This window comes from Natator depressus, chromosome 12 (assembly GCF_965152275.1).
Source record: "Natator depressus isolate rNatDep1 chromosome 12, rNatDep2.hap1, whole genome shotgun sequence".
NCBI classification, from domain to species: Eukaryota; Metazoa; Chordata; order Testudines; family Cheloniidae; genus Natator; species Natator depressus.
In genome coordinates, this window is record NC_134245.1 from 2,318,563 (window position 1) to 2,343,385 (window position 24,823).

The following is a 24,823-nucleotide window of genomic DNA, read 5'->3' on the forward strand; positions in this document are numbered from 1 at the left end:
CTCCATCTTGATTTGAATGGCCTCCCAGCAAGTCCAAGACAGAACAATGCATGCTGGACCCGTACCCTCTACCCTCCATACTGCTGTATTACAGGTGACCTGCAAAGGAAACCAACAGAGCTTGTGCCTTCTTTCTGACGGCTGAGGGCAGAATGGAAGGGTTTTTGTTTGTTTGAAATTCAGGTCTTGTCCTCCTGTTTATCCTGGAGGACTCTCTGGAGGTCTGGAGAACTAGGTGGTTTATGACATCACAGCTCAAAAAACCCTTCTTTAAAGAGAAAGAAATCCATCTTCCTGTGCCATAAAGGAGCCAATCAAAAAGGGCCCAAGCACAATGACCCCTAAAGAGGAGGGGGAAATCTCCATTCCAAGGGAGCCAAAGGTGGCCCTTGGGCTAACAAGTTGCCACATGGCCCCAAGCTGACCAAAGCATGGGTGGATCCCCTGCCCACCGAAGAGGGGAGGGTTTTTTTTAAATAAAACAGGTCGTGGTGCAGGAAATGTATCTGTAGCTCAGGCCTGTTCCTCATGCCCGCCCCCTCCCCCCCATGCCCAAGATCTCAGAATTTAAAAGAATGAGTCATTTCATTCCTTTCCTGGGTATTGGGGGAAAGCTAAGGGTGCCCTCAGATGGGTACTGCAGGCCTAGTTTTAACCCCTGAACAACACATTTTTGCACACTTTGCACTTCTACTGCAGGAAGAAATCCCCCCCAGATGTGCCCTCCGTCAGCTCTTCCCCACCTACAGCTGCAAAGAGTGGATTTGATTGCATAGCAGCAGGTCCGTTTGAGCCGGAACTAACACTTCCCTCAATGCCAAAGGCTCTGTAAAATGTATAGGGCGTCACAACACAGGCTGGAGCTCAGCCTCACCTGTACAAGCTGTAGCCCACCTCCCATATGCAGGGTGTGAGTCCAGGGGTCACATGATGGGAGAATGCGACTCACAGCCAGGCCTGCTGGGGAGTTTGATCAGAGACTCTCTCTAGGCTCCCTGGCTGAGGGCCTGTGGAGAGCTGCAGCCAACGGGGGTGAGTTTGTGTGTTTCATTTTGAACTGTGTTAATACACCAGCCCCCAGGGAGATGTTATTGGACACATGAGCCTAGGTGAGGTTCTTGGGGATCTTAAGCAGGAGAAACAGAGGCAGCAGACAGGCCTGATCCCCAGCTGGGTAAGCCCCTGCTACATAGCACCTCTCAGTGCTTTTAGCCAGAGCTGAGCCCTAGGGCAGGAGGGGGCAGGCAGCAGCCTCTACAGCAGGACAGCCTTGCAGAAGGGAGCGCCGGCTGAGAGCCTGCCCTGTTCTGGCTAGCTCCAGAATTGCCCTTGCACGCCTCCTGGGCCAGGCTCTTCTCTCTGTTATGCCAGCGAAAAGCCCAGGTAAATCCGCAAGCCTCTACGGAGGGCGGTGGGATTATTTCAGATTCATGCCCAGGAGTTCATGGCACCGTAGATCCAGGGAGCTGGTGAAATGGAATCAATCGCACAGCAGGTGGGAGGCACAGGAAGAACAATAGATACAGCACAAAGTCTGGGGGGAGCTAGAAAAATAAAGGAAAAGCCTGGAGCTAAACCCCTTCATACTGAGGGGACGTGGGCGACGGCACCAAGTAAATGCATCATCACCCCCAGCACCAGCAAGTGCTCCCGCCTCGGGCTCCCAGCCTCGCTCCCCTATGTGTTCACAGCTCTGCCTGCCAGCTGCACCACTGAGCACCCAGTCAGGGGCAGACCGATGGACTCAGCTGCCCTCACACCTGGCCTCACCCCCTTCACTGCACGGCTAATTCAGGGCACCCCGGAGAAGGGAAGCGAGCAGTGACGTGGAGGCAAAAGACAAGTGCTCAGCACCCCTCTGCATGGCCAAAAGGTGCGAGAAGGGGGTGAAGTGAGGGAGATTGTCCCTCCCGATAGGAGCTCCTCCAGCCTAGCAGAGGCACCAGGAACCAGCCGCGCTGCCGCCCTCCCGCTTTACAAGCATTGCTCAGCCTGTTGCATCTGATCACGCCAAGGCAGGTGGCATCACCCAATGCACCACCTTGTGGTGGATCGGCAAGAACCACGGCACCCCCTGCAGTCCAGCCACCTACCTGGATCTCCCGGCTGCAGGCCTGCAAGGCTGCTTCAGTCAGACATTCCAGCTTGTGCTGCAGTTGGCAGTTCTGGTACGGGGTGTTCCCGGTCTCATACAGGAGTGGCAAAAGCTGCGGTGGGAGAGAAATCCCAGAGGTGAATGGACACAGACAGCCCCCACTCTCCCCGGGAAGCTTTCCCCATCAGGGATTTAGCAGAACCCTCTGAACCCTTAGCCCTTCACTGCAATAGTATTTGCCACTTCACGTAAGCAAGCCTTAACCAGGGTCTCCCCCTCCCCCACGGCTCTGAGTATGCCCTCAATCCTGCCCTGCTGTCCCAGTCCTGGGCTTCCCACGGCTCTGCCAACACCTGTCACTCCTGACCCCCAGCCTCCTGCTGTGGCAGCCCTGGGCTTCCCATGGCTCTGCTCGCAGCTGCAGGTCGTGGGGCTCCCTGAAGCACGGAGCGCTACCCAAGGTCAAAGGGTGGGGCGGCTTCACGGCGTGCCCTGCAATCTCCACTTGTCACCCTGAGCTGGGAGCTGAACCTGCCGCTCCAGACGCTCCCGGCCTCTCTTGCGTCTTGAGCTCTCTCTTTAATCCCTGACTCCCTCTTGGCTCTTTGCTTCCTGGCTGCTGCCTATTCCTCTTCCCTTAACAGATAGCACGAGGGCAGGCCACATTGCTCCCTGGATGCTGATCCCCTCCTTATCCCTTCTGGCCTCTTCACAGCATCATCTTGGATTAAGTCTCACTGGAGCCCTTCATCGCCGCCTGCCCCCGGAAGCCAACAAGAATCCTCTTGTGATTATCCCACTGCAGAGACATCTAGGCACTGAGTACAGCCATTAATCCCTTGGGGTTTGAGAACCTGCCTGGGTAGTACCAGCCCTCAGCAGAGGGGGCTTAGTGCCAGGAGAGGCAGAGAGAAAAAACTATCACCGCCACAGAAACAGGTGGGAACCAACACAGGGACCGTTCCCTGCGGGGCCCCCTTCCAGTGTCTGCTGTAGGCAATGCATGGTCTGACTCGCTGCGGGAACTGCGAGAGTTTTTTCTACAGCTCCCAATAATTTGTTTCTCAGACGGTACAAGGGGCTGACTGTAAAGCAGGCAGGAATTGGAGATGCTGCTGCATGGGCCTATCCAGGAGTGAGAGTGGCTCCAAGGAACAAGGTCCAAAAGACACCTCTGGGGCTCTTCCCCAGGAGTTGCACGGACCCCCTGTGCTCACTCTGAGCTAGAGCAGAGGGTTTCCCTCTTAGGAACAATCTCCATCAGTTCCCGTCAGGTGGGAAGCTACAGACGGCGCTGTCTCAGCAAAGTTCACACACGCCAGCATGTCAGCTAGGATCCCTCTCTCCTGCATTACGGTGTGCAGCTGAAGCAGAGTGCGGACACTGCTCCAGCCCAGGAAACCAGGGTGGGTAGCTCCCCACTGCGGAGCCAGGGGCCCAGAGCAGCCACCCTGACAAACTCCTCTCGCAGGGGGCAGAGGCAAGGCCCTGGACATGGGAGTGTCCTGGTTGGTGTTTGTTACGCCGATGGTTTCCTGGCCGAGCAAGGGGGTTTGTTTTACTAGTGGCAAGATTCTTAGAAGGATTTTCGCCACCCATTGCTGAGATCAGCCTTCAAAGTTTGAGAATTTCCTTCATTTTTTCGGTAGTTTCAACATGGCGGGGGGGGTTGTGGGGCACAGCTGCCTGCCCAAGGAGTGCAGGGGCAAAGCCCCTGGTGGTGTCACTCTCCTTAGGACCAGCCCAGGAGAGGAAGGTCCCTCCCTAGGGATATGACAAGGTCTGCAGGAAGGGAGGCAGGCGGACGGACGGTGACCGTGGGGAGCAGCACATACCGGGCATCCCCTGGCCCTTTCTGTGCTCTCCTGAGGCGCAGATGAGAAGATCCCCATCTCTGCAGATCCCAGCAGCGCACAGAAACAGGCAGCCCCTGCATGCGAGGGGAGCCCCGTCCCTGCAGATCCCAGGGGCGCACAGAAGCAGGCAGCCCCTTCGTGGGAGGGGAGCCCCGTCCCTGCAGATCCCAGGGGCGCACAGAAGCAGGCAGCCCCTGCATGCAAGGGGAGCCCCGTCCCTGCAGATCCCAGGGGCGCACAGAAGCAGGCAGCCCCTTCGTGGGAGGGGAGCCCCGTCCCTGCAGATCCCAGGGGCGCACAGAAGCAGGCAGCCCCTTCGTGGGAGGGGAGCCCCGTCCCTGCAGATCCCAGGGGCGCACAGAAGCAGGCACTCCCTGCATAGGGCACCCGGCGCCTGATGAGCCTTCAGAAGCTTGCTGGGGCCTCCAGTCTGTCCTTGACAATAAAGGGAGGCTGGTGGGGCGTCTCATGAGAGAGTCAGGAGGCCAGTGCACCCCAGGACCACCCACAAGCCTCTCTCTGGCTGCCCCTCCCCCTGGGCCACCAGCCACCCAGCGAGCCTGGGAAGAACGCCAGCCTCCAAATGACCCCCTGTAGGCTCCTCGGGATCTGCCACTCCCCGTAAGCATGGGGCTACGCCAAAGAGATATGGAGGCTTGCCCCCTCCGCCCCCCCGTGCCACAGAGAGTCCCTAATGAGCAGTGCATGGATGGTAGGAGGGGTGCAATGCCAGGATTCTGCTCCCCCCCCCCAATCTATCCTTCCCCTGTCCCCAAACTCTCCCCCGCTTCCAGCCCACACAAAGCGGCCCCGTAGCAGACCCAGCAGAGCGGGTACTGAGATTGGCAGGGGCCTTCAGGGGCTCAAGAGCCATGAAGCTCCTCTCCCCCATTAATACATGAATCCAATTAACTTGATTTGCTCCCCATTCTCCATGCCCAGGCTAAGATCTGGCAAAGAAAATTCTCCTCCTCCTGGTTACGGGTAGCGAGCACTTTCATCTCAGTGGGCTAATTTACCAGCAGCTTGCCTGATTGCCCCCAATCATCATCCATGCTCGATTTGTGCCGTCCCCCTCCCTGATCCAGTCACATTTCTAGCCCTGCACCCCCTGGGAAAAGCCCAATAAACCCTTCCCTTTAACCCTAACCCTTCCCCTTCCCTTTAACTCTAACCACTCCCTTTAACCCTAACCATTCCCTTTAAAAGCAAAGGAAAGTTTTGCTCTCCCGCAGCCATCCTATTTGAACCAGCTGTGAGCCAGGCTCATGTTACTGGTCACAATCTTACTGGCTTTTTAAATCAGAGTTAATCTTTTGGCCCCCTGCGGAGAACTCGGCTAGGGTAATCCCTTGCTGGTTCTGGGCTGCGGCCAAAAACTTGAGAAATTCTCTGTTTTGAGGGTGGCCATCGTCCAGGTCATGGCACAGCTGGAACAATGACTCAGCCTCCGCCCCAGAGCTAACGTCCCAATGGTCCTTTGTCTGTGGCACCAGAGCCAAGGAGCCAGTTTGGGGTTTGTAGTGGAAGGATTTGACTGCGCTGACAATAGTGCGGCTGGGCCTGGCTGCAGCCTGCAGCTAAGGAGCAGCTGGGCTGGGCCTGGGCAGCGGGAGGACAGAACACACAGCTTGGAGACTCACGCTGATGGACAGGTTTGCTTCCCGAATTGCTTCTTCTGCACAGAAGACACTGGCTTCCACCTCTCGGCCCAGACAGGCACTCAGGATGTCAACGTGCTTCTGTAGGCTGGTGCACATCTCATTCACCATCTAGAGCACAGCACTCGCGTCAGTGTGTGGCTCACGCACACCCACAGGCCCTGAGGAAAGCCAGCCTTGGTGGCAGGGCACAGGGCTGGGCGGAAGCAGACCCAGACTCTCCCTAGCTCTGTGACCTTGGCAAGGCCAGTTAACCCCTCTGTGCCTCAGTTTCCCCATCAGGAAATGGGGTTCATGGCACTCGCCCCGGGGCTGGGAGTGGTCCTTTGTTAGTGTGCAATGCATGCCGAGAGCCTGGATGGGACAGCCTATGGACCCTCCAACCGGGATCAGACAGGCCGGGGCCTCAGCATATGGGCAGGAAGCAAGCTCAGAATCAGCAACGGGGTTTGTCCGTGAGTTACCCCTGGGATTCCACAGTTCTCTCTTCATCCGGCCGGGATCCCTCATTCTTCCCGTGTTCTCCCAGACCATGCTGTCCCTCCTCTGGCCTGGCTTATCCAGGCTCTCCCCTGCTTCGTGCCTCACCCAGCCTTGGCCTGACTCTCTTCCCTCCATCCCTCCCAATGGGCCACTCTTCTTCTTCCCTGATCTTCCTTAGAGCCCTGTCTGCCTTCTTCCCCCACCCCTCCTTAGTGCCACCTCCCACGCCCGCTTTCCCCGCCCTACCCTGCAGCGATCCTCCTCCTCCCACCCCAGTCCCTGACTCTCCCCAGCCAGGCAAGTCTGCAGCAGGGAGTGTGCTCACTACCGCCACTAGGATGGCAGACATGCAGGGACAGCACTCAGCCCCGGCCACTGGAGGGACTGCAAGGAAATGCACACAGAGCGTCTAAAGCACGCTGGAGCCCATGGGGAAGCTTTCCACCACTGCCGTGGGCTTCCAGCAGGCCCTGCATGTGCACAGATGTCCAGTGCGCGGGCAGGTACTGGACTTGACGGCTCATTGCCTTGGCTGACAACGCCCACGCCCTCTGGCCGACCCCTTACAGAGAAGCAGGCAGGTGTGACTGGCCCGGAATCCTTCTGACCTGTTCCGAGGAGCTGGTGACAATTCCCTGCTGCAGCCGGAAGGTTTGCTTAGGCAGGGTCCGCCGCATCTGATTCCTTGCCAGGAAAGACTGTATCTGCAGCAGGCAAGAGGCCCAGTTAGCAGGAAGGGTTGGAGGCTGGGCTGAAAGGACCAGTTCCCACCCCATGCCGGCCCCAGAGATCTACCTTGTGGACAGCCTCCTCCGTCTTCTCCGGATTGCTCCGATAAGCCTGAGTCATGTCGCTCATTGGCAAAGGCATGGACCGCAGGGTGTAATTCCTGGGGGGTGACACAGCTGGAGTTAGCGTCACTGGAACAACCTGGACTTGGCTGTGCGTGCCCCAGCTCCACAACGAGAACAGAGCTGGGATGGGTCCGGCGGGCACCCCGCCCCCGTCCATTCTGAGCCCACTGCATCCCCACGACACCTTGTACTGCCATCCCACCCACAGGGGACGGGGGTCGTTGCTGCATTCATCCCCCACCAGGCAGAGAGCCCTCAGCACCGTTACAGACACCTACAGGCCACTTGGCAACCTTCAGCCTGAAGGGCCAGTACTAAGGGCAGAGAGATTTCCCCACCAACCCACAATGGCTCCGTCTGTGCCCCTTTCAGCTGCAGCCCCACGCAGGGTGAACTTCGCCTCTGGAAAACAAACGGACTTGGTTCCGAAGTCTTGCAGAATTGCCTGGGTAAACAACAGCGACACACTGCACTCCTATAGCACCTGGCCGCTGAGGAGCTCAGAGCCCTTCTCCCTCTCAGGGGGCTTGCCCATTTTATTGGCCTCGGCACCCAAATGGCCACCATCCCCAGGCGGTCTGAGTGCCTCTCAACAAGGAGGTTAGCTCCTAGTCGTCCCTGCAGGGAGAAAGTTATTGGCAGACTGGACTGTGAGGGGGACGGTTCAGTGATTTGCCAAAGGTCTCACAGGAAGCATGTGGGAGAGCGTCTTCACCGTGGAGTGTAATTCTTATCCCCATCTCGCAGGACTAGATCTGAGGGGCAGCGCCACACCTGAGTTCACACAGCATCTGTCATAACTATAAAGGGAAGGGTAACCACCTTTCTGTATACAGTGCTAGAAAATCCCTCCTGGCCAGAGGCAAAGTCCTTTTACCTGTAAAGGGTTAAGAAGCTCAGGTAACCTGGCTGGCACCTGACCCAAAATGACCAATGAAGGGACAAGATACTTTCAAATCTGAGGCGGGGGAAAGGCTTTTTTCTGTCTGTGTGATACCTTTGCCGGGAACAGATCAAGGATGCAAGCCCTCCAACTCCTGTAAAGTTAGTAAGTAATCTAGCTAGAAAATGCGTTAGGTTTTCTTTGTTTTGGCTTGTGAAATTTACTGTGCTGGAGGAAATGTGTATTCCTCGTTTTGTGTCTTTTTATAACTTAAGGTTTTGCCTAGAGGGGTTCTCTGTTTTGAATCTGCCTGTAAGATTATCTTCCATTCGGATCTTACAGAGTTGTTCTCTTATCTTTTTTTGTTCTTCTAATAAAGTTCTGTTTAAGAATCTGATTGGGTTTTTCGGGTCTTAAAAATCCAAGACTGGTTTGTGCTCATCTTGTTTATTCTCAAGCCTCCCCAGGAAAGGGGGTGTAAGGGCTTGGGGGGATATTTTGGGGAAATAGGAATTCCAAGTGGTCCTTTCCCTGATTATTTGTTAAATCACTTGGTGGTGGCAGCATTTACTTAATCCAAGGGCTAAGACTTTGTGCCTTGGGGAATTTTTAACCTAAACTGGTAGAAATAAGCTTAGGGGTCTTTCATGTAGGTTCCCACATCTGTACCCTAGAGTTCAGAGTGGGGAAGGAACCCTGACAACGTCAGAGCTGGGCACACACCCTTGAATCTCCTCTGGCCGCAAGACCCACTCTCTCCTAAATCTCCACAATGCTGCCAATTTTCTATTGCACGGACACAATGCTCAAAAATGGAAAGTGAAGCAAACCCAGACTATGTGTGTCTTTCCCCCATGTAAAAGAGAGACTGTGATTGGATGCACCGGCTACATTATGCTGTGAAGCCGTGAGACGGCATCACAACTTTGTGTGCATTTGGGTTATAAATGGTTTAGGGTCACAACTTTGGATCCAGGCTTGGATCAGAAATCTCTGATCCAGCTTCCGCCCCATCTCCAGTGTGTGCTATTCATTGTAATAGAGCGGTGGTTTTCAACCTGGGGATCCGCAGATCCCCAGGGGTCTGCAGACTATGTCTAACATTTCCAGAGGGGTCTGCACCTCCATTCCAAATTTTTTAGGGGGAAGTAAATGAAAAAGGTTGAAACCTACTGTAATAGGCAGAGAAATCCAAAGGAAAAAGGTAGAGGACTTCAGATTCCCAGCACCTGTATGATCTTGCTTCCTCCCCACTCTCCAATGTGTTATCACTTCCCAGCTCTGTACCACAACCAAAGTGCTCGTGGGAGAAGAAATCCTTTCACGGTCTAAGTGGGCATTTTTTCTGTAAAGCTTTGGAGGCGCCTCACTGTCATGCTGTATGCGGGCAGCAGTATTGTTTGCAGGAAGGCTGGTCCAGTGGGTAACGCACTAGCTGAGGCCCTGGGAGACGGAGGGTCCCTGCTCATCACAGACTGCCAGGGTGACCCCAGCAAGTCACTGAGCCCCGAGTTCTCCATCTGTGCAATGGGGATAATAGTGCCCTGCCCACAGGGCTGCTGGGAGAGCTACTGATAAAACGCACTGTGTCAGAGCCACATGTTATTGACACCATGAGCCACGGAGCACAAGACTGCAGGCCTCATCCGGATCAGCCCACATTCTCACAAGTGACTCGTGATACTGGGCACCCAGCTTGTGACACTCTTGCAGCCCTAAAAAGTGGGGCCCTTCAATTAGAACCTTTTAAGGTGTCTCGTCTTGGGAAATCTAAAGATAGAGGCACTCCACCGTCACTAGCACCTCAGGGTTTGTCCACATGAACACTTAATTCACGGCAAGCTGGCAGGTAAATCCACCATGTGCTAACCTGTCACACACTAGCTGTCAGTGTGGACCACGCTGCCTCGCACATGAACAATGTCCTAGTGTGCTTTAATCTATGCCCATTTCAAAGCTAGGCAGATCAAAGTGCACTGCAGAGCATCTAGCGCAAAGCAGCAGCAGGTCCACACGGACACGTAGGGTACGTCTACACTGCCAAAACCCCCACGGCTGCCAATCTCAGAGTACAGCCCTACAGATTCAGGCTTGCACTGTGGTGCTAAAAATAGCCATGAAGCAATTCCAGCTGGGGCTGGAGCTCGGACTCTCAGCCCCTCAGATCATCCTGTCTGCCAAACAGGGGACGCGCTGAAGCTTAGCTCATTAATGGTCAAGCAGCACTCTGAGATCTGTGGCTGCAAGATGGTAGAGAAGGGTGGGGCATAGCACTCAGTTACACGGGTTCTTCCCAGGCCTGCCTTCTAGCTACAGCACCTTGCACATCTCAGTTTCCTCTCGCATCTGGCTCATGTCCTGCATCCAACCAGCTGCCTGCCCACCCTCTTCCCACATGCAATTAACGAGGCTTCACTCCACCACAGCCAGCACCTTGCTCGCCAGAAGCAACACACTCGATACAGCCTGTCCCCACTGCCTTAATGGTAGAAAAGCCAACAGGCCGACCCTCATCCCAAGGGCGAGCCCACCTATGCTCTAGCCTCCTGGCATCTGACTTAGACCCTGCTGGTTCTGTTAGTATCACCTGTCTAGTTTCACAGGGTTAGGGGCTAGCGGGAATCCCTCCCGTGAATGATCCCAGGGTCCCAACATAGAACTCCCTGCTAGGCAATGAAATCTGCATGTCACTGAGGAGTTAAAGCACATGCTTTACACCGTCCCTACCTTTCCAAAGCACGGGCAACATCAAGGAATCCATGGGCCGTGGTGTTGTTTCTGTCCCAAATTACTGTCCTGGGAAGAGAAGAAAGAGGGTGAACCCCAATGAACAATTCCCCCTTGCAAGGCACTTGCTTTCAGCATATTAGAAGTACAGATTTGTCTGAGCCAGGAGGTTGCACTCCAGATACAAAGTTCTCCAACATTTAGCAGGGGATTGGCTCAGCCCACTCCAGAGAGAGGGGCTCACTGCACAGATTGGGTCAGATCCTCTAGCCCAACGGCTCTTAACCTTTCAAGACCATATACACCTTTCAGCAGGCTGATTTGTCTTGTGTAGCCCCAAGTTTCACCTCACTTAAAAACTCCTTGCTTACACAATCAGACATAAACATACAAAAGGGTCACAGCACACTGTTACTGACAAATTGCTGAGTTTCTTATTGTTACCATATAATTATAAATCGATTGGAATACAAATACTGTACTTACATGTCAGTGTATAGTATAAACAGCCATTGTATGAAATTTTAGTTTGTACTGATTTCACTAGTGCTTTTTATGTCGCCTGTTGTCAAACTAGGCAAATATCTAGTGTGACAAAGCTCCTCCTCTACCTTGGTGGGTCTTGCGCTTATTGGCGGATTTGCTCGCCTTGGAGCTTCACGGCAGCCCTCAGCTTGGCCGTTTTTCTGAACCCACAGTCCAGGTTGACTCCTCTTGTGTCTGACCAGGAGTTGGGAGGATTTGGGGGGAACCTGGGTCCGCCCTCTACTCCGGGTTCCAGCCCAGGGCCCTGTGCAATGCAGCTGTCTAGAGTGCCTCCTGGAACAGCTGTGCGACAGCTACAACTCCCTGGGCTACTTCCCCATGGCCTCCTCCCAACACCTTCTTTATTCTCACCATAGGACCTTCCTCCTGGTGCCTGATAATGCTTGTACACTTCAGTCCTCCAACAGTCCGTGTTCTCACTCTCAGCTCCTAGTGCCTCTTGCTCCCAGCTCCTCACACACACACACACACCAGAAACTGAAGTGAGCTCCTTTTTAAAACCCAGGTGCCCTGATTAGCCTGCCTAAATTGATTCTAGCAGCTTCTTAATAGGCTGATTAGAACATCTGCAGCCAGTCTTAATTGTCTCCAGAAGGTTCCTGATTGTTCTGGAACCTTCTCTGTTACCTTATCCAGGGAAAAGGGACCTATTTAGCCTGGGGCTAATATATTGCCTTCTATTACTCTCCTATAGCCATCTGGCCTGACCCTGTCACACTAGATGAGATGCTGTACCCTCTGGATGATCTCTGTGTACCCCAAGGGGTATGCGTACCCTTGGCTGAGAACCACAGCTCTAGTGTAATGAGCAGCTCCTTCCTGAGCTGCTAAATCCAGGCCAAGGTTTAAGGAGATCGTGTATGGCCCATAGGCTGCGTTAGTCTGGGAGCTGGAAAACTCCAGGGGCTGGTTGAGTCAATGAGGAATTCTCCTTATACAGAGCACAGGCCTGTCTCTTCTCCAGCATGAGGGACACTAAAGACCTGAACTGCCCTCAAGTTTTGGGGGGCTGAGAGCAGGGTTTTGGCTGGGGTTTAGAATGGTGTTATTGGACTGGCTGCACCCATCCCTTTGGCAAATCTCTCTCTGGGGACTTATCTGGCCCCTCCCTGCAGTATCCCAGTACCTCCAAAATGAGAAGTGGAGTGATTCTGGGAAATGGAGCAGCCCAAACCATTCAGGGACTTTCTGGTGAGTTATCATCCATGCTGGCTGCAGGGTGCTGAGTGGGGTCTCAGTGAGATCTCTTTGCTCCACAGTGCGTGGCTGCTGTGTCTATTTCCAGTGAGAACCCACCACCAGTCGCCTGCAGAGGCTGTAAAAAGATAATGCACACAGGGAGCAAGGGATGCTGCACTGAAACCACCACTGCTGCCCTGCCAGGCGGGAAAGTGAGAAGTGAGGAGGGGCAACATGCATCTTCTCTGTCATGCCAGCAGCACAGCACGATCTCACCAAGGGCTTGGAGAGCCAGGCAGCTGCTGCAACTGCCCATACAGCATGTCCCCAGGAGGTGACCCTGTTGGGCTCTGGTGTGATCACTCACCACGCTGGAGGGGCTGGGTCAGGGAGGCCTGCCCTGTGGCAGACTCTGTGGCGATTGCCGCAGCTCAGCCACAAGCAGTAAGCAAGGGACTATATCACAGGCCGGATGAGCTGCCCTGCACAAGTGGTGAAGCCAAACTCAGGTCGCTGCTTTTTGAAAGCTCAGACCCTTCAGCTGGCATGTGCAATGGGCTAAGCAGGTATCCCTGGCCTGGGGTTGTTCGCTTCACCAATCGCCCACGGCAGAGAAGAGAGCCCAAATCGCACAAGAGCAGCGTCACCAATTCGTGGGATGCATCATGAATCCTGTGAGCTTTGGTGTCTTTCTTAAAGCCCCCAGCTCCTGGAGTCATGCGATTACATAGACAATCTCACCTTGCATTAAAAATACATTTTTTTAAAAAGTCTCTAGCATTGGTGGTTGTGGAGAAAAGCATGGAAACGCGGCCTGCATGCCTCCTACAGGCCTGGACACCAGGCGCCAAAGAAACCAAACCCACAAGTTCAAAATCTCATGATTTTAAAGCCGATCTTGTGATTCTGGGGGCCTGACCCCTGATTTTGACAAGTCTTTGGCAATACTGCAGTGAGTAAGCTCCAGGCACCAGAGGGTTAAAGAACAGGGCTGAGAGGCTGGGATTTTTCACTGCCTTGAGCAAAATGGAAACAGAAAAACTGCAATCAGAGCGCGCCCACACAGAGCCTGAAGTGACAGGTGTGAATTAAACCCCACGGAGTTCTCTTGCTGCCAGTCTGCGAATGGCCCAGCCCTAGCTGTGGGCTGGCTACAGGCTCCCAATGCAGATTTCAGAGCGGGGGGACGAACATCACGGGATGAAGAAGGATCTTTTCCCTGTAACCCCCAGGCACCCCACAGGAGTTTCCTTCTCGGGAAGGATCTGAACAGAGGGAGCTGTGACTTTCCCTTCCCTCGCCAGGGGCTCAGGATTCAGCCAGGAGAGTTTTTGTCAGCTGTTCTGGGGGCCGGGCTAACCCCTGAGGCAGGCAAGACAGTGACGTACAGCGCGGCACATGAGCTCAGAGAGACCCACCAGCCCCAGGTTTGCCTTGTTTTGATGTGCAAACTTCATCTTGCAACAGCAGCGAGAGGTGACCCCGCTCCCCAGGGGAGATCACTCTGCTGCTGAATGCCAGGTGCTTAATCCCAGAACCCCTCTGGGGGGGAAATGGCTCTCCACTGGCCACTTAGCCCCTCCCACCACCTGCCTGCAGGGCCTGTGGTCTCCCAGCTCCACCCCTCCGAGGCTGGGCTATATAGCTCAGGACACCGTTCCTATTGCTTCGGCAAGGGATGTCTGTCAGCCGGTGCCGGGCAAGGAGCGAACGCTCAAGGGGCCGGGACCCAGGAGGCACAGCTAGTGAGCTGCATGCCAGAGAACTGGAAAGCCAGAAATGGGCACACAGAACTATTGGTAGCTAGATAGGGATCAGCAGTCCCAGCCTCGCACTGTGGCTAGTGAAGCCGGTTATTAAGCTGCCTCACTCTAATGAGGGATCTACGCATAAGGCCGAGCTCCCACGTTGCTCTGCCGGGCCTAGAGAACGTGACCAGCCACAGAGGTTTGCAATGCTCTCCTCAGAGAAGAAATGCAGGAATGAATGCAATGAGATCACTAACGGGTCCTGCTCCGGATCAGGGAGGCTCCCCATCTCTGCCCCACTGTTGGGTAAAGGCACTTCTTCCACCTCCCAGCTCCACTGGACAGGAGATTTGGAGCCCTGTGGCCCTGCAGTGAGAGAGCCAGTGACCCATAGGCACCAAAGCAGCAGAGAGAAGGCAGCAAAGCTGGCTGTCACCACCTGGCCAGCCCACTCCCCTCTGTCACGCAGCATAGAGGGGAGCCAAAGTTGGTAGCCATCCTCCAGTGAGAGTAACACTGCACCTGCAGGACCGGCCCACAACATTTTGGAACCGGAGGTAGGGAGCTCAAATGACGCCCCCTCGCCTGGCCCAAAACTTTGAAAGGTCTCAATTCTGCCTTCTTCCTGTTCTACTCCTCTCATGGTGCTGCTCTGCTACAGACCCCGATAAAGGAGAACTCAACTTAAAATGCCTTGTTCAAAAATTTTAAGTAACACTTTACTTTCAAACGCCTGAACAGCAAACGTAACCTTTCTTGTCTGCACAGTAAACACTGGCATTTTTATCTGTTTGAATAATCAAAGTGGGGCTTTCCGTGCTTTCTTGGCTGCAAAGATTTGAACTGCTTCCTGCTGAAGGTCCACAGTCTGGGCCAGCTCATGCTCTGTTGAGATGGTTGCAAGACCAACCAGCCTCTCCTGTGTCATTGTGGAGCGTAGATGTGTTTTTCCTAACTTCAGCTTGGAGAAGCTGCGTTCTCCACTGGCAACTGTTACAGGACGTGTTAGAAGTACGCGCAGAGCAACAAAAGCATTTGGAAAGAGGGTGGTCATCTTATTTGTGCACATATATTCCAGAACAGCCTTTGGAGTTGATCCTGCTGAAATGTATCTTGAAAGGGCTTTCAGTTCATCACCTAAATCACTCGCATCAATATCACGCATGTCATCATGTGTCTCTAGTGCCCTGCATTGCTGGTGTAGGTCTTCTTCAGGTATAGCGAGGAGTTTTGGAATATCCTACAACATCCCAAATATACTGCTGTGTTCCTTGAGCTGCATGAAACGTTCTTCAGCTGACTGTATTGCACAATCTAGCACCTGGTTAAAGAATTCAACTTTGAAATGTTGTTTGGGGTCTCTTATGAGGCACGGGATAATCCCATAATCAAGATGTCTTCTTCTTCGGTGACTCTTGTATTCTTGAATGGGTGGGAAAATTGCTTCAGTGTGGAGTTCCTCTGCCAACTTCTGCGCACTCTTCAGAGCGTTTTGAAATCCCCCATCTGACCGGTACGACGGTCGGTCTGACTTTGCTTTGTCCAGTTGTTCCATTGCTCCAGATAGATCAAGGTCAGCACCTTGGAGTCTCTTGCTTACAACATTTATTTCAAACAGTCTGTCATGCCACAGCACTAAGCCACACAGAAATGTGAAGTGATGTATGTTTCTGGTGATTCCATTTCCCTCTGCCACTGTTCTCCCACGAACAGTTCCTGTCATAGCATTGTCCTCCATAATGGCAACTGTGGCATCATCTATCTTCCCAATTTGGTGTTTGATAGGCTTTATCGCCTCCACTCGACTTTCCCATTGTGTGGCACTCAGTGGTTTCAGTGTCAGGGAGGATGTTCCCAGATGTTCTCTAGAAGCTGATGCTGCATCACTGACCACCAAGTTCAATGAATAGAACTGCATGGGACAAAAAAAAGCTTGAGGGTTTAACTCTCGGATCCGTGTCTGCACTCCTGTTTTTTCCTCTCATGTTGGCACCATTATCGTAGCCCTGACCTCTCCTGTCAGCTATTGCAATTCCCGTATCTTCCAGCTTCTTAAGAAGCACATTTGTCATACCAGCTCCTGTGGTATCATCAACGTCAATAAATTCTAGAAAATACTCTGACAGTCACCACTGCCGGGACATTTTCACTAGGTTCTGTTGTTGTTACAAAATGCACCATTAAAGTCATTTGTTCCGTATGGCTGATGTCAGGTGGGCCGTCCAGAATAACAGAGTAATATCTTGCTGGCTTCAGATCTGCCACAATCTTCTGTTTGACTTTTGTTGCCAGTAACTGTATGATCTCATTTTGAATTGTTTTTCCAAGGTAGTGGTGTGTGTACCACTACTTGGGTGTTGACTCTTCTTAGATGCTCCTGGAGAACAGCATCAAACTCAGCCATCAGCTTCACAATTTTCAGGAAGTTTCCATTGTTTGGCACATACAGCTGATCTGCAGTGCCACGCAGGGCTAGGTTTTGGGCTGCAAGCATTGTCACAACGGCAATGAGCCTTTTCAGAACATTTTGCCAGTAAAGAGACTGACGCAATCTTCTCTTGATGCTGATCACCCATGGTGGCCTTTAACCTTAGTCTCATCTCCAGCTCTTTCCACCTGTGGAATGCTCTCTGGTGATTTGCTGTCTTCTCATGGCATGCCAGATTTCTAGCCAGATTTTTCCAGCCCTTTGTTCCTGTAGAACCCAATGCGGCTGGAACATTAGACTGGAAGAGTTTGCAACAAAACCAGTATATAGCATCCTGGGTTTTGAGTACATAAGCCATGGCCTCTCCACTTTGTCACCATTGGGGATTTCACGCTAGTAACGTGCTGGATGGAAACTTCTATTTTCATTGTCTTTGGGGAACATGAAGTTTTTCACTTGCTGTGGCCCATGCAGTACAAGGAATCCCTCAGGCTACTGCTCAAGCGGGTCCACAGTCCTGGATCCTCTGGATTCAAGGAACTATACTCAGCAGCAGCTGTTTCTTGCGCCTCCACCACACTCTTCTCTGATCTACACTTTTCTTCAGGACTGTGCATGGCTACATCCACTTGAGATGGAGATATGGATGCTGCAGCAGCTGCCAGGTCACCTGCACTCTGACTAACTGGAAGATTGGGCATCTCCTCACCACTCACATCCTCACTGGGGCCGGAAGGCTCACCGTGAACATTTGTGTCTATGTATCTCGGGAGAGCTCCTTCCTGCTTAGATAGAAAAGCTTCCTTTGCTTTCTTTCTTTTTCTGAATGCTGCCCCAGGGGGGCGTTTTCTTCTTTCACTCATGGCTGCTGTTCTGTGCCAGCTAGAGTGGCTCTCAACACTCAGTTGAAGGGGAGAAATAAGCAGGCTGGTAGCAGGGTCTGAGTGAGGGAAGAGATCAGCGTCTTAGGGCCTAACTGGCTCCTACTACTCCAGTTGACGGCCTGCTCTCCTCAAGTGGGTTCAGGGAAGCAGCAGGACACAGGAAGCTCCCTGAGAAGCTGGGGTTAATCAGTCCAGGCTCCTGGGGGGCTAGAGAGGTACATAAGAGTCTCCTCCTCCTCTCTCTCCCTGCAGCTCCTGCTGCTTTCTGTTATTCCCTCTCCCCTTTTCTCCTGCCTGCCTGTTCTGTCTCTTGTGCCCTCCTCCCTCCAGCCCAGCACTCCCCCATCTCTGTGCATCTCGAGCGGAGAGGATACAGATGCACCAGCAGCAGACACCATTTTCTACACTCTGGGTCCTCGTGGCGCCCCCCGCCGCCCAGTCTGGCACCTGAGGCAGCCGCCTCAGTTCACCTCATGGTAAGGCCAGCCCTGCTGATTCCTCCATTACCTGGCAGCGCTCTGCACCCTCAGCATCACAGTGTGGATGAGGCTCTTCCCTGCAAGCTTCAGCAACGTCTCCAAGAAGAGAAAACCAGGGCTGTGTATCCCGGGCTTGCAGGTGCAGGAAGGAAGCCGTGGCATTGCTGGGGCATGCACTGACTCCCCATTAGGCATTGGGGGTCACAGACTCCCCTGGTACAGGTGAGGAACAGTTGGGCGGCTGGGAGAGCGATATAGTCAATGTGACGCCCCCTGAAGATGCAGGGAGGGACGTGGCCGGACTCTTCGTGCAAGTCAAAGATCTGTGGAAATGGCAGTGCAGAGCCACAGGCTCCCCATCAGCCAGGCACTGTCCTTGTCCCTCTCCAGCACTGGCCGTGCAGTGATCTACTGTGGCTGGCCCCAAGCCTCCTCTGCAGTGAGGGAAGCCCTAGAGCGGGTGTTACCACTACCCCAAGAAGGGAGAGTGAGTGCCCCTTTCCCCTCCCAGCCCAGCTGGCCATGCCCTCCCTGCCAGCCACCGTAGATCACTGCACGGCCAGTGCTGGAGAGGGACAAGGGCAGTGCAGCTTCCTTCCTGCACCTGCAAGCCCGGGATACACAGCCCTGGTTTTTCCTTCTTGAATACGTTGCTGAAGCTTGCAGCGAAGAGCCTCATCCGCACTGTGACGCTGAGGGTGCAGAGCGCTGCCAGGTAATGGAGTAATCAGCCCTGACAGGCACTTGGCTTGACATTGAATTGCAGAGTACCAGAAGGCTGATCTGCCATACGCCTGGCATGGAGGCTTAGCCATTATATAATCCAGGCATTTCCTTTACTCGGTCCTTCATTCCTCTGGAGTACGTCGCCAATAATCAGCTTGTATTGCATGAGCACGTACAAACGGTCCATCTAAATGGGCATAGACCAGGGGGCTCAGCACACCCTCTTAACACCAGCTGATGGTTACAAACATGTAAACCTGCCCCCAGAGCAGCATTCACAGGTGCTTCCTGGGCAGCCGGATCAGACCCACACCCCACAGGATTGATGTGCATACAGAAGACATCATGTAGCTGTTCACAATAGGAGAGCGAGAATGCTTTGCAGGGCTGAAACTGAGAGGGAAAGGATGGCCCAGGGGGTAGAGCAGCTGTGAGCTATCCAGGTTCAATTCCTGGTCCACCTCAAACATCCCGAGTGACCCTGCGCATGTCACTTAACTTCTCTAGGCCTCGGTTCTCCATTATCTCGGAGGGTAAAAGCACCGGGGTGCAGGGGAATAAATCTATTACAGGCTGCACAGATACTACAGTGAAGGGCACTGGATGAGCACCACAGATGGAGATGAGACAGATGCAGTGACCAGACAGGGGCTATAGGGATCCTCAGGGGAGTGGGGCTGGGGCAGTGGGAGGGGAGGGGAGAGTACACTGGAGGGTGGGAGGAATTGAAGGGGGTGAAGAAGAGATGGGTGGGGGGACGTCATGTCAATCACATGTCACAGCTCACTTTGAGGCACTGCGGGTAGCAGACGTCCCAGTGCAGCTGAGGTGCCAATGGCTCAGAGCCAGGGAGTGCCCAGCTCACAGGACAGCCATGCGGGGGGACAGAGAGGCCAAGTGGCCCACGTGGACAGGTGAGCAGCTCTGAGAGGTGAAAACAAAGCCAAGGAGCATATGAGAACTAGGAGAGCTTACTGGGAAGGCAGTGCTGGGAGGAGAGGGTGGGTACGAGGCAGGGTGGGGGTCGGGGAGGAGACAGGATCTGCCATGAAGGATCAGTCTCAGTATGTTTTCATTAAACAAGTGGTAGAAATTTCTCCAGCCACCTGCCCTATTCAATGGAAGCCCCGCGCATTCCTAGGGCCTTTACACAGCACCTTCCTCCTGCTCAGCAAAACCCCTGAGGCAGACGCCTCCCCTCTCCTCTGGAAACGCTGCCCGGCAGCGCCCCACAAGAGCCGGCATGCTGTGCTGAGACTCAGCACTTACCAGCATCCGCCTGCCTGCCTCTCTCTTGCACACGCGCGTGCACACTCACACGCATTACCTGAGTTGTGTATTGATCTGCAAGGCTTTGGCCAGCATCTTGGCTCCAGTGTCGCCAATGGTGTTCCCACTGATGTCTAGCGTGCTGAGGCTGGTGTTACTGCCCAGCGCATTCAGCAGGACGTTGGTTCCCAATTTCAGTCGCGATTCGGCCACGGACAGGGACTGAAGAGGCTGGAAGACAAATGCCAGAGGGAGAAATGATCAGGTGCTGGTGCTGCAGGGGCCCTAGGGCTCTACCAGGAAGCAGGTTTCAGAGTAGCAGCCGTGTTAGTCTGTATCCGCAGAAAGAAAAGGAGGACTTGTGGCACCTTAGAGACTAACAAATTTATTTGAGCATAAGCTTTCGTGAGCTGCATCCGATGAAGTGAGCTGTAGCTCACGAAAGCTTATGCTCAAATAAATGTGTTAGTCTCTAAAGTGCCACAAGTCCTCCTTTTCTTTTTACCAGGAAGCAGATTGCCCTCCCCCGCGTCTAACTACACAGACTGGGCCACCTGCATAATGGGACCAGCTGGGAAATCCCTGCCCCCCAGAGTGCCCTGTGTGGCTCACGAGCTCTTTGCCCTCTCTGGGCTGGGTCCGTGTGCTGTGCTCTAGCTGTGTTGGCCTGCAGTCCTTGGCAGCCAGTCAGTGCAGGGGACAAGCTAATGAATACAAAGCTAGGGCCACGCCAAGGCTCATAGATCAAATGGGGTGGGACATGGAAGCGGTTTGCATGAGGCCAGGAGCCGGCGAGAGGCCTGCAGGTAGCCCTGCCCTGCCCAAGAGCCCTCTGCTCAGGAGCTCCAGCGTTCTCTATGCTTGGGGAATGGACAAAGCCAAAGCAGAGCTGCCCTTGGACAAAGACACCGAGGGGCAGGGAGAGGGGAATTTGTGTGCCCTCTTCCCTGTTCCAGTGTCCCTGTGCCAGGGGAAAGGATGGTGAAGTAAGCCCTGCTCTGCCACTGACTCATGTGTGACCCTGGGTGAGTCACTTAGCCTCTCTGTGCCTCAGGTTCCCATCTGTATTGTGGGGCACTAGACATGCCCTGTTTCCCCAGAGTACAGCGAGGGTGAACCCACTCCTGATTGTGAGGCACTCAGATACTCCTGTGATGGGGGCCAGACAAGTATAGACGGACAGACAGACAGACATCATTTGGCCCTACCACAGGCAGAAAAGCAGCAAGAGCCAGGGGGAGGAAAGCAAGACAACAACACAGGGCAGGTCTGAGCCACTCCTGGCCTCTCGATCCCGCTGTACCTCGGCAGGAGGAGGGGGCAATCCGAGAGGATAAAGCTGTCGTTTACCTACTAACAGCCTGGTAATCACATGAACAGGAAAGGCCTGTTTAATGGGATTTGGGCTGCACAGACCTTTTCCGCCTGTGGCAGGAATTCTGTAATGCACCAGTGGGTTTTCTCCTTTAAAGGAGACCTGCAAAGATTAAATAACATCAGTGCCCTTGCCCCTTTTGTGTCTCTTTCACAGGGGATAGGCCTGAAAGGGGTTTCTTCACATTAGAAATTCAGGTCTGGCCTAGCCTCTATTCCCTGGAAGACGCTATGGATACCCGGAGGACTAGCAGGCTGACAAGGAGGAGTAACAAAAGTGAAATGAAATCTAAGCAGCTGAGGCTGGGCTAACTACAGAGTGAGAGTGTCACAGGGCAGGTTACGTCTACACTAGCATTGCCACCTGTCCGGGTTATACCCGGACAGGCCGGGTTTTGGCTTCTGCATCCGGGTGCCATTTAGGATTGCCAGGTGCCCAGTTTTCGACGCTAATTTGCACCTGAATCAAAAGTCCAGTTATGGCGGGGTTGGGGGAGGCACCAGGTCATTAACCTGCATCCGCCTCTGCTCAGCTGGGGCTGCCTCCTACCTGCAGGAAGGCTCCTTGAGAGGATCCAGCGAGTGACGGGGGAGAGGAGCGAGTGATGGGGTGGGGCCTTCGGGGAAGAGGCGGAGCACAGGGAAGAACCTTGGGAATTCAGTTCCCAGCCATTAGAAAGATGGCAACCCTAGTCTACATTTAAATTTTGCTCCTGCAGACGTAACTGCTCTGCTATGCGGAATTAATAACTCCGCCTCCACAAGCAGCAGAGTCAAGGTTGCTGCAGTGTCAGTAACACTGACACAAGGGTTTGGCCTCTGCCTGGCCTAGATGAATCTTCATTGCCTTTTCAATGCCCTGAGAAGAGGTCCTAAAAAGACTAGGCCCTTCCAAACAGGTGACATTTTCAGAAGCCCAGTTTCAGAGTAGCAGCCGTGTTAGTCTGTATTCGCAAAAAGAAAAGGAGGACTTGTGGCACCTTAGAGACTAACACATTTATTTGAGCATAAGCTTCCGTGAGCTACAGCTCACTTCATCGGATGCATGTAGTGGAAAATACAGTGGGGAGATTTATATACACAGAGAACATGAAACAATGGGTGTTACCATACACTCTGTAACCAGAGTGATCAGGTAAGGTGAGCTATTACCAGCAGGAGAGCGGGGGGTGGGGAGAAAACCTTTTGTAGTGATAATCATAGAATATCAGGGTTGGAAGGGACCTCAGGAGGTCATCTAGTCCAACCCCCTGCTCAAAGCAGGACCAATCCCCAACTAAATCATCCCAGCCAGGGCTTTGTCAAGCCTGACCTTAAAAATATCTAAGGAAGGAGATTCCACCACCTCCCTAGGTAACGCATTTCACTGTTTCACCACCCTCCTAGTGAAAAAGTTTTTCCTAATATCCAACCTAAACCTCCCCCACTGCAACTTGAGACCATTACTCCTTGTTCTGTCATCAGCTACCACTGAGAACAGTCTAGAGCCATCCTCTTTGGAACCCCCTTTCAGGTAGTTGAAAGCAGCTATCAAATCCCCCTTCATTCTTCTCTTCCACAGACTAAACAATTCGAGTTCCCTCAGCCTCTCCTCATAAGTCATGTGCTCCAGTCCCCTCATCATTTTTGTTGCCCTCCGCTGGACTCTTTCCAATTTTTCCACATCCTTCTTGTAGTGTGGGGCCCAAAACTGGACACAGTACTCCAGATGAGGCCTCAGCAATGTCGAATAGAGGGGAACGATCATGTCCCTCGATCTGCTGGCAATGCCCCTACTTATACATCCCAAAATGCCATTGGCCTTCTTGGCAACAAGGGCACACTGTTGACTCTCATCCAGCTTCTCGTCCACTGTAACCCCTAGGTACTTTTCTGCAGAACTGCTGCCGAGCCATTCGGTCCCTAGTCTGTAGCGGTGCATGGGGTTCTTCCATCCTAAGTGCAGGACTCTGCACTTGTCCTTGTTGAACCTCATCAGATTTCTTTTGGCCCAATCCTCTAATTTGTCTAGGGCCCTCTGTATCCTAGCCCTCTCCTCCGAGGCGGGGGGGGGGGGGGGGCACGGTGGATAAACATGGGGAAATAGTTTTACTTTGTGTAATGACCCATCCACTCCCAGTCTCTATTCAAGCCTAAGTTAATTGTATCCAGTTTGCAAATTAATTGCAATTCAGCAGTCTCTCGTTGGAGTCTGTTTTTGAAGTCTTTTTGTTGTAATATTGCGACTTTTAGGTCTATAATCAAGTGACCAGAGAGATTGAAGTGTTCTCCGACTGGTTTATGAATGTTATAATTCTTGACATCTGATTTGTGTCCATTTATTCTTTTACATAGAGACTGTCCAGTTTGACCAATGTACATGGCAGAGGGGCTTTGTTCTGGGCTGTTATCCATCCCCCTACGTACAACACACATCTTTCCTGCTCCCTCAGCTGTTGATTCCTTTCCTATATTCTCCCAAACACAGAGAGAAAAGCATTTATTTCTCAGTCCAACCATTCCCTTCAGATTAACACCAACCACAGAGGGAGAGACTCCATGGAAGAGAGAGACAGCAACTCCCCCACGTTCTGCATCTGAACTGAAACACAAAATGGCCAGTTGTCTCACAGCTGGCCTGGGGATTCTGAAATGAATAGTAATAATTCAGAGGAAACGGCGCGAATGATTCAGTTATGGGGCTCCGGGCAGGCACCGCAGCAAGCACTTACGCAGTCGTCTTCCTGCGTGAGCTGAACAATCCGGTGGAGAACGTCGGCCAGATTGTCCCTGCGGAGGAGATACAGAGGGGTTATCTGTGTTTCCCCATCGCACAGCAGAGCCTGACGTGGGCTCAAGTCAGCACCAAGCTGGGAAGTGTTCCACTGCGGCTGGACATTACTCTGACCGCACGGCTCACCTATGCACCTCCCTCTCTCCTGCAAGCCACCAGCCTTTCCCTAGTTGCAGTCAGCCTGTGGCAATGAGCACTTTCCCGAGAGGCCGCAACATTCTCAGAGATATTCAATTACACCTCCCTGTTGGCTGGCCTAAGAGGGGGTGACCACACTGCAGTGTCCCTGCCCCTGAGACCCCAGCACCTCTGCATTATGTCAACTGGGCGGTAACCCAAGAACATAGGACTGGCAGGGATGGCCATTGAGTCCAGTCCCCTGCTAATCACAGGCAACCCCGTCAGATCATCCCCTTCATAAATGTATCAAGGTCCCATCTTCAAACTAGTTGGGTCCTTTGCCCCACTACTCCTGCTGGGTGAGGTGCTGCAACAGCCTCCCCTCTGATGGTAAGAAACCTTCTAATTTCCAGCCTAAATGTATGCCTGGCCAGTTTATCCTGGTTCCAACGTTGTCCTTTAGCTTAAACAGCTCTTCTCCCCCGTCCCACCCCTCCCAATATTTACAGAGAGCAATCAGCCCATCTCTCATGGCTAAGCAAGCCAAGCTCTTTTAGTTTCCTCTCACAACAGGCTCTCTCCAGTCCCCTGATCACCCCAGAAGCCTCTCTCTGCACCTGTTCCAGTCTGAATTCAGGCAGCAAGAGCTCATCCCTAAACCTGCATCGGGCTGAGTACTGAGGCAAACACCGCAGGCCTTTGCGACTCATGATAGTCCATGGAAATTCAGTACCGCTG

At 53.3% G+C, this 24,823-nt stretch overlaps 1 protein-coding gene across 1 annotated transcript in view; it reads right to left on the reverse strand.

Moving 5' to 3' along the window:
• The window catches only part of CARMIL2 (capping protein regulator and myosin 1 linker 2), a 131,178-nt gene that overhangs the window by 44,844 nt on the left and 61,511 nt on the right, over positions 1 to 24,823 (reverse strand). The window contains exons 20-26 of the mRNA XM_074968329.1: positions 23,904 to 23,961; positions 19,877 to 20,049; positions 10,560 to 10,628; positions 6,891 to 6,984; positions 6,704 to 6,799; positions 5,595 to 5,723; positions 2,094 to 2,207 (exon numbers count right to left, since the gene is read on the reverse strand). Coding sequence (XP_074824430.1) covers positions 2,094 to 2,207; positions 5,595 to 5,723; positions 6,704 to 6,799; positions 6,891 to 6,984; positions 10,560 to 10,628; positions 19,877 to 20,049; positions 23,904 to 23,961 — 733 coding nt within the window. The remainder of the gene's footprint in view (positions 1 to 2,093; positions 2,208 to 5,594; positions 5,724 to 6,703; positions 6,800 to 6,890; positions 6,985 to 10,559; positions 10,629 to 19,876; positions 20,050 to 23,903; positions 23,962 to 24,823) is intronic.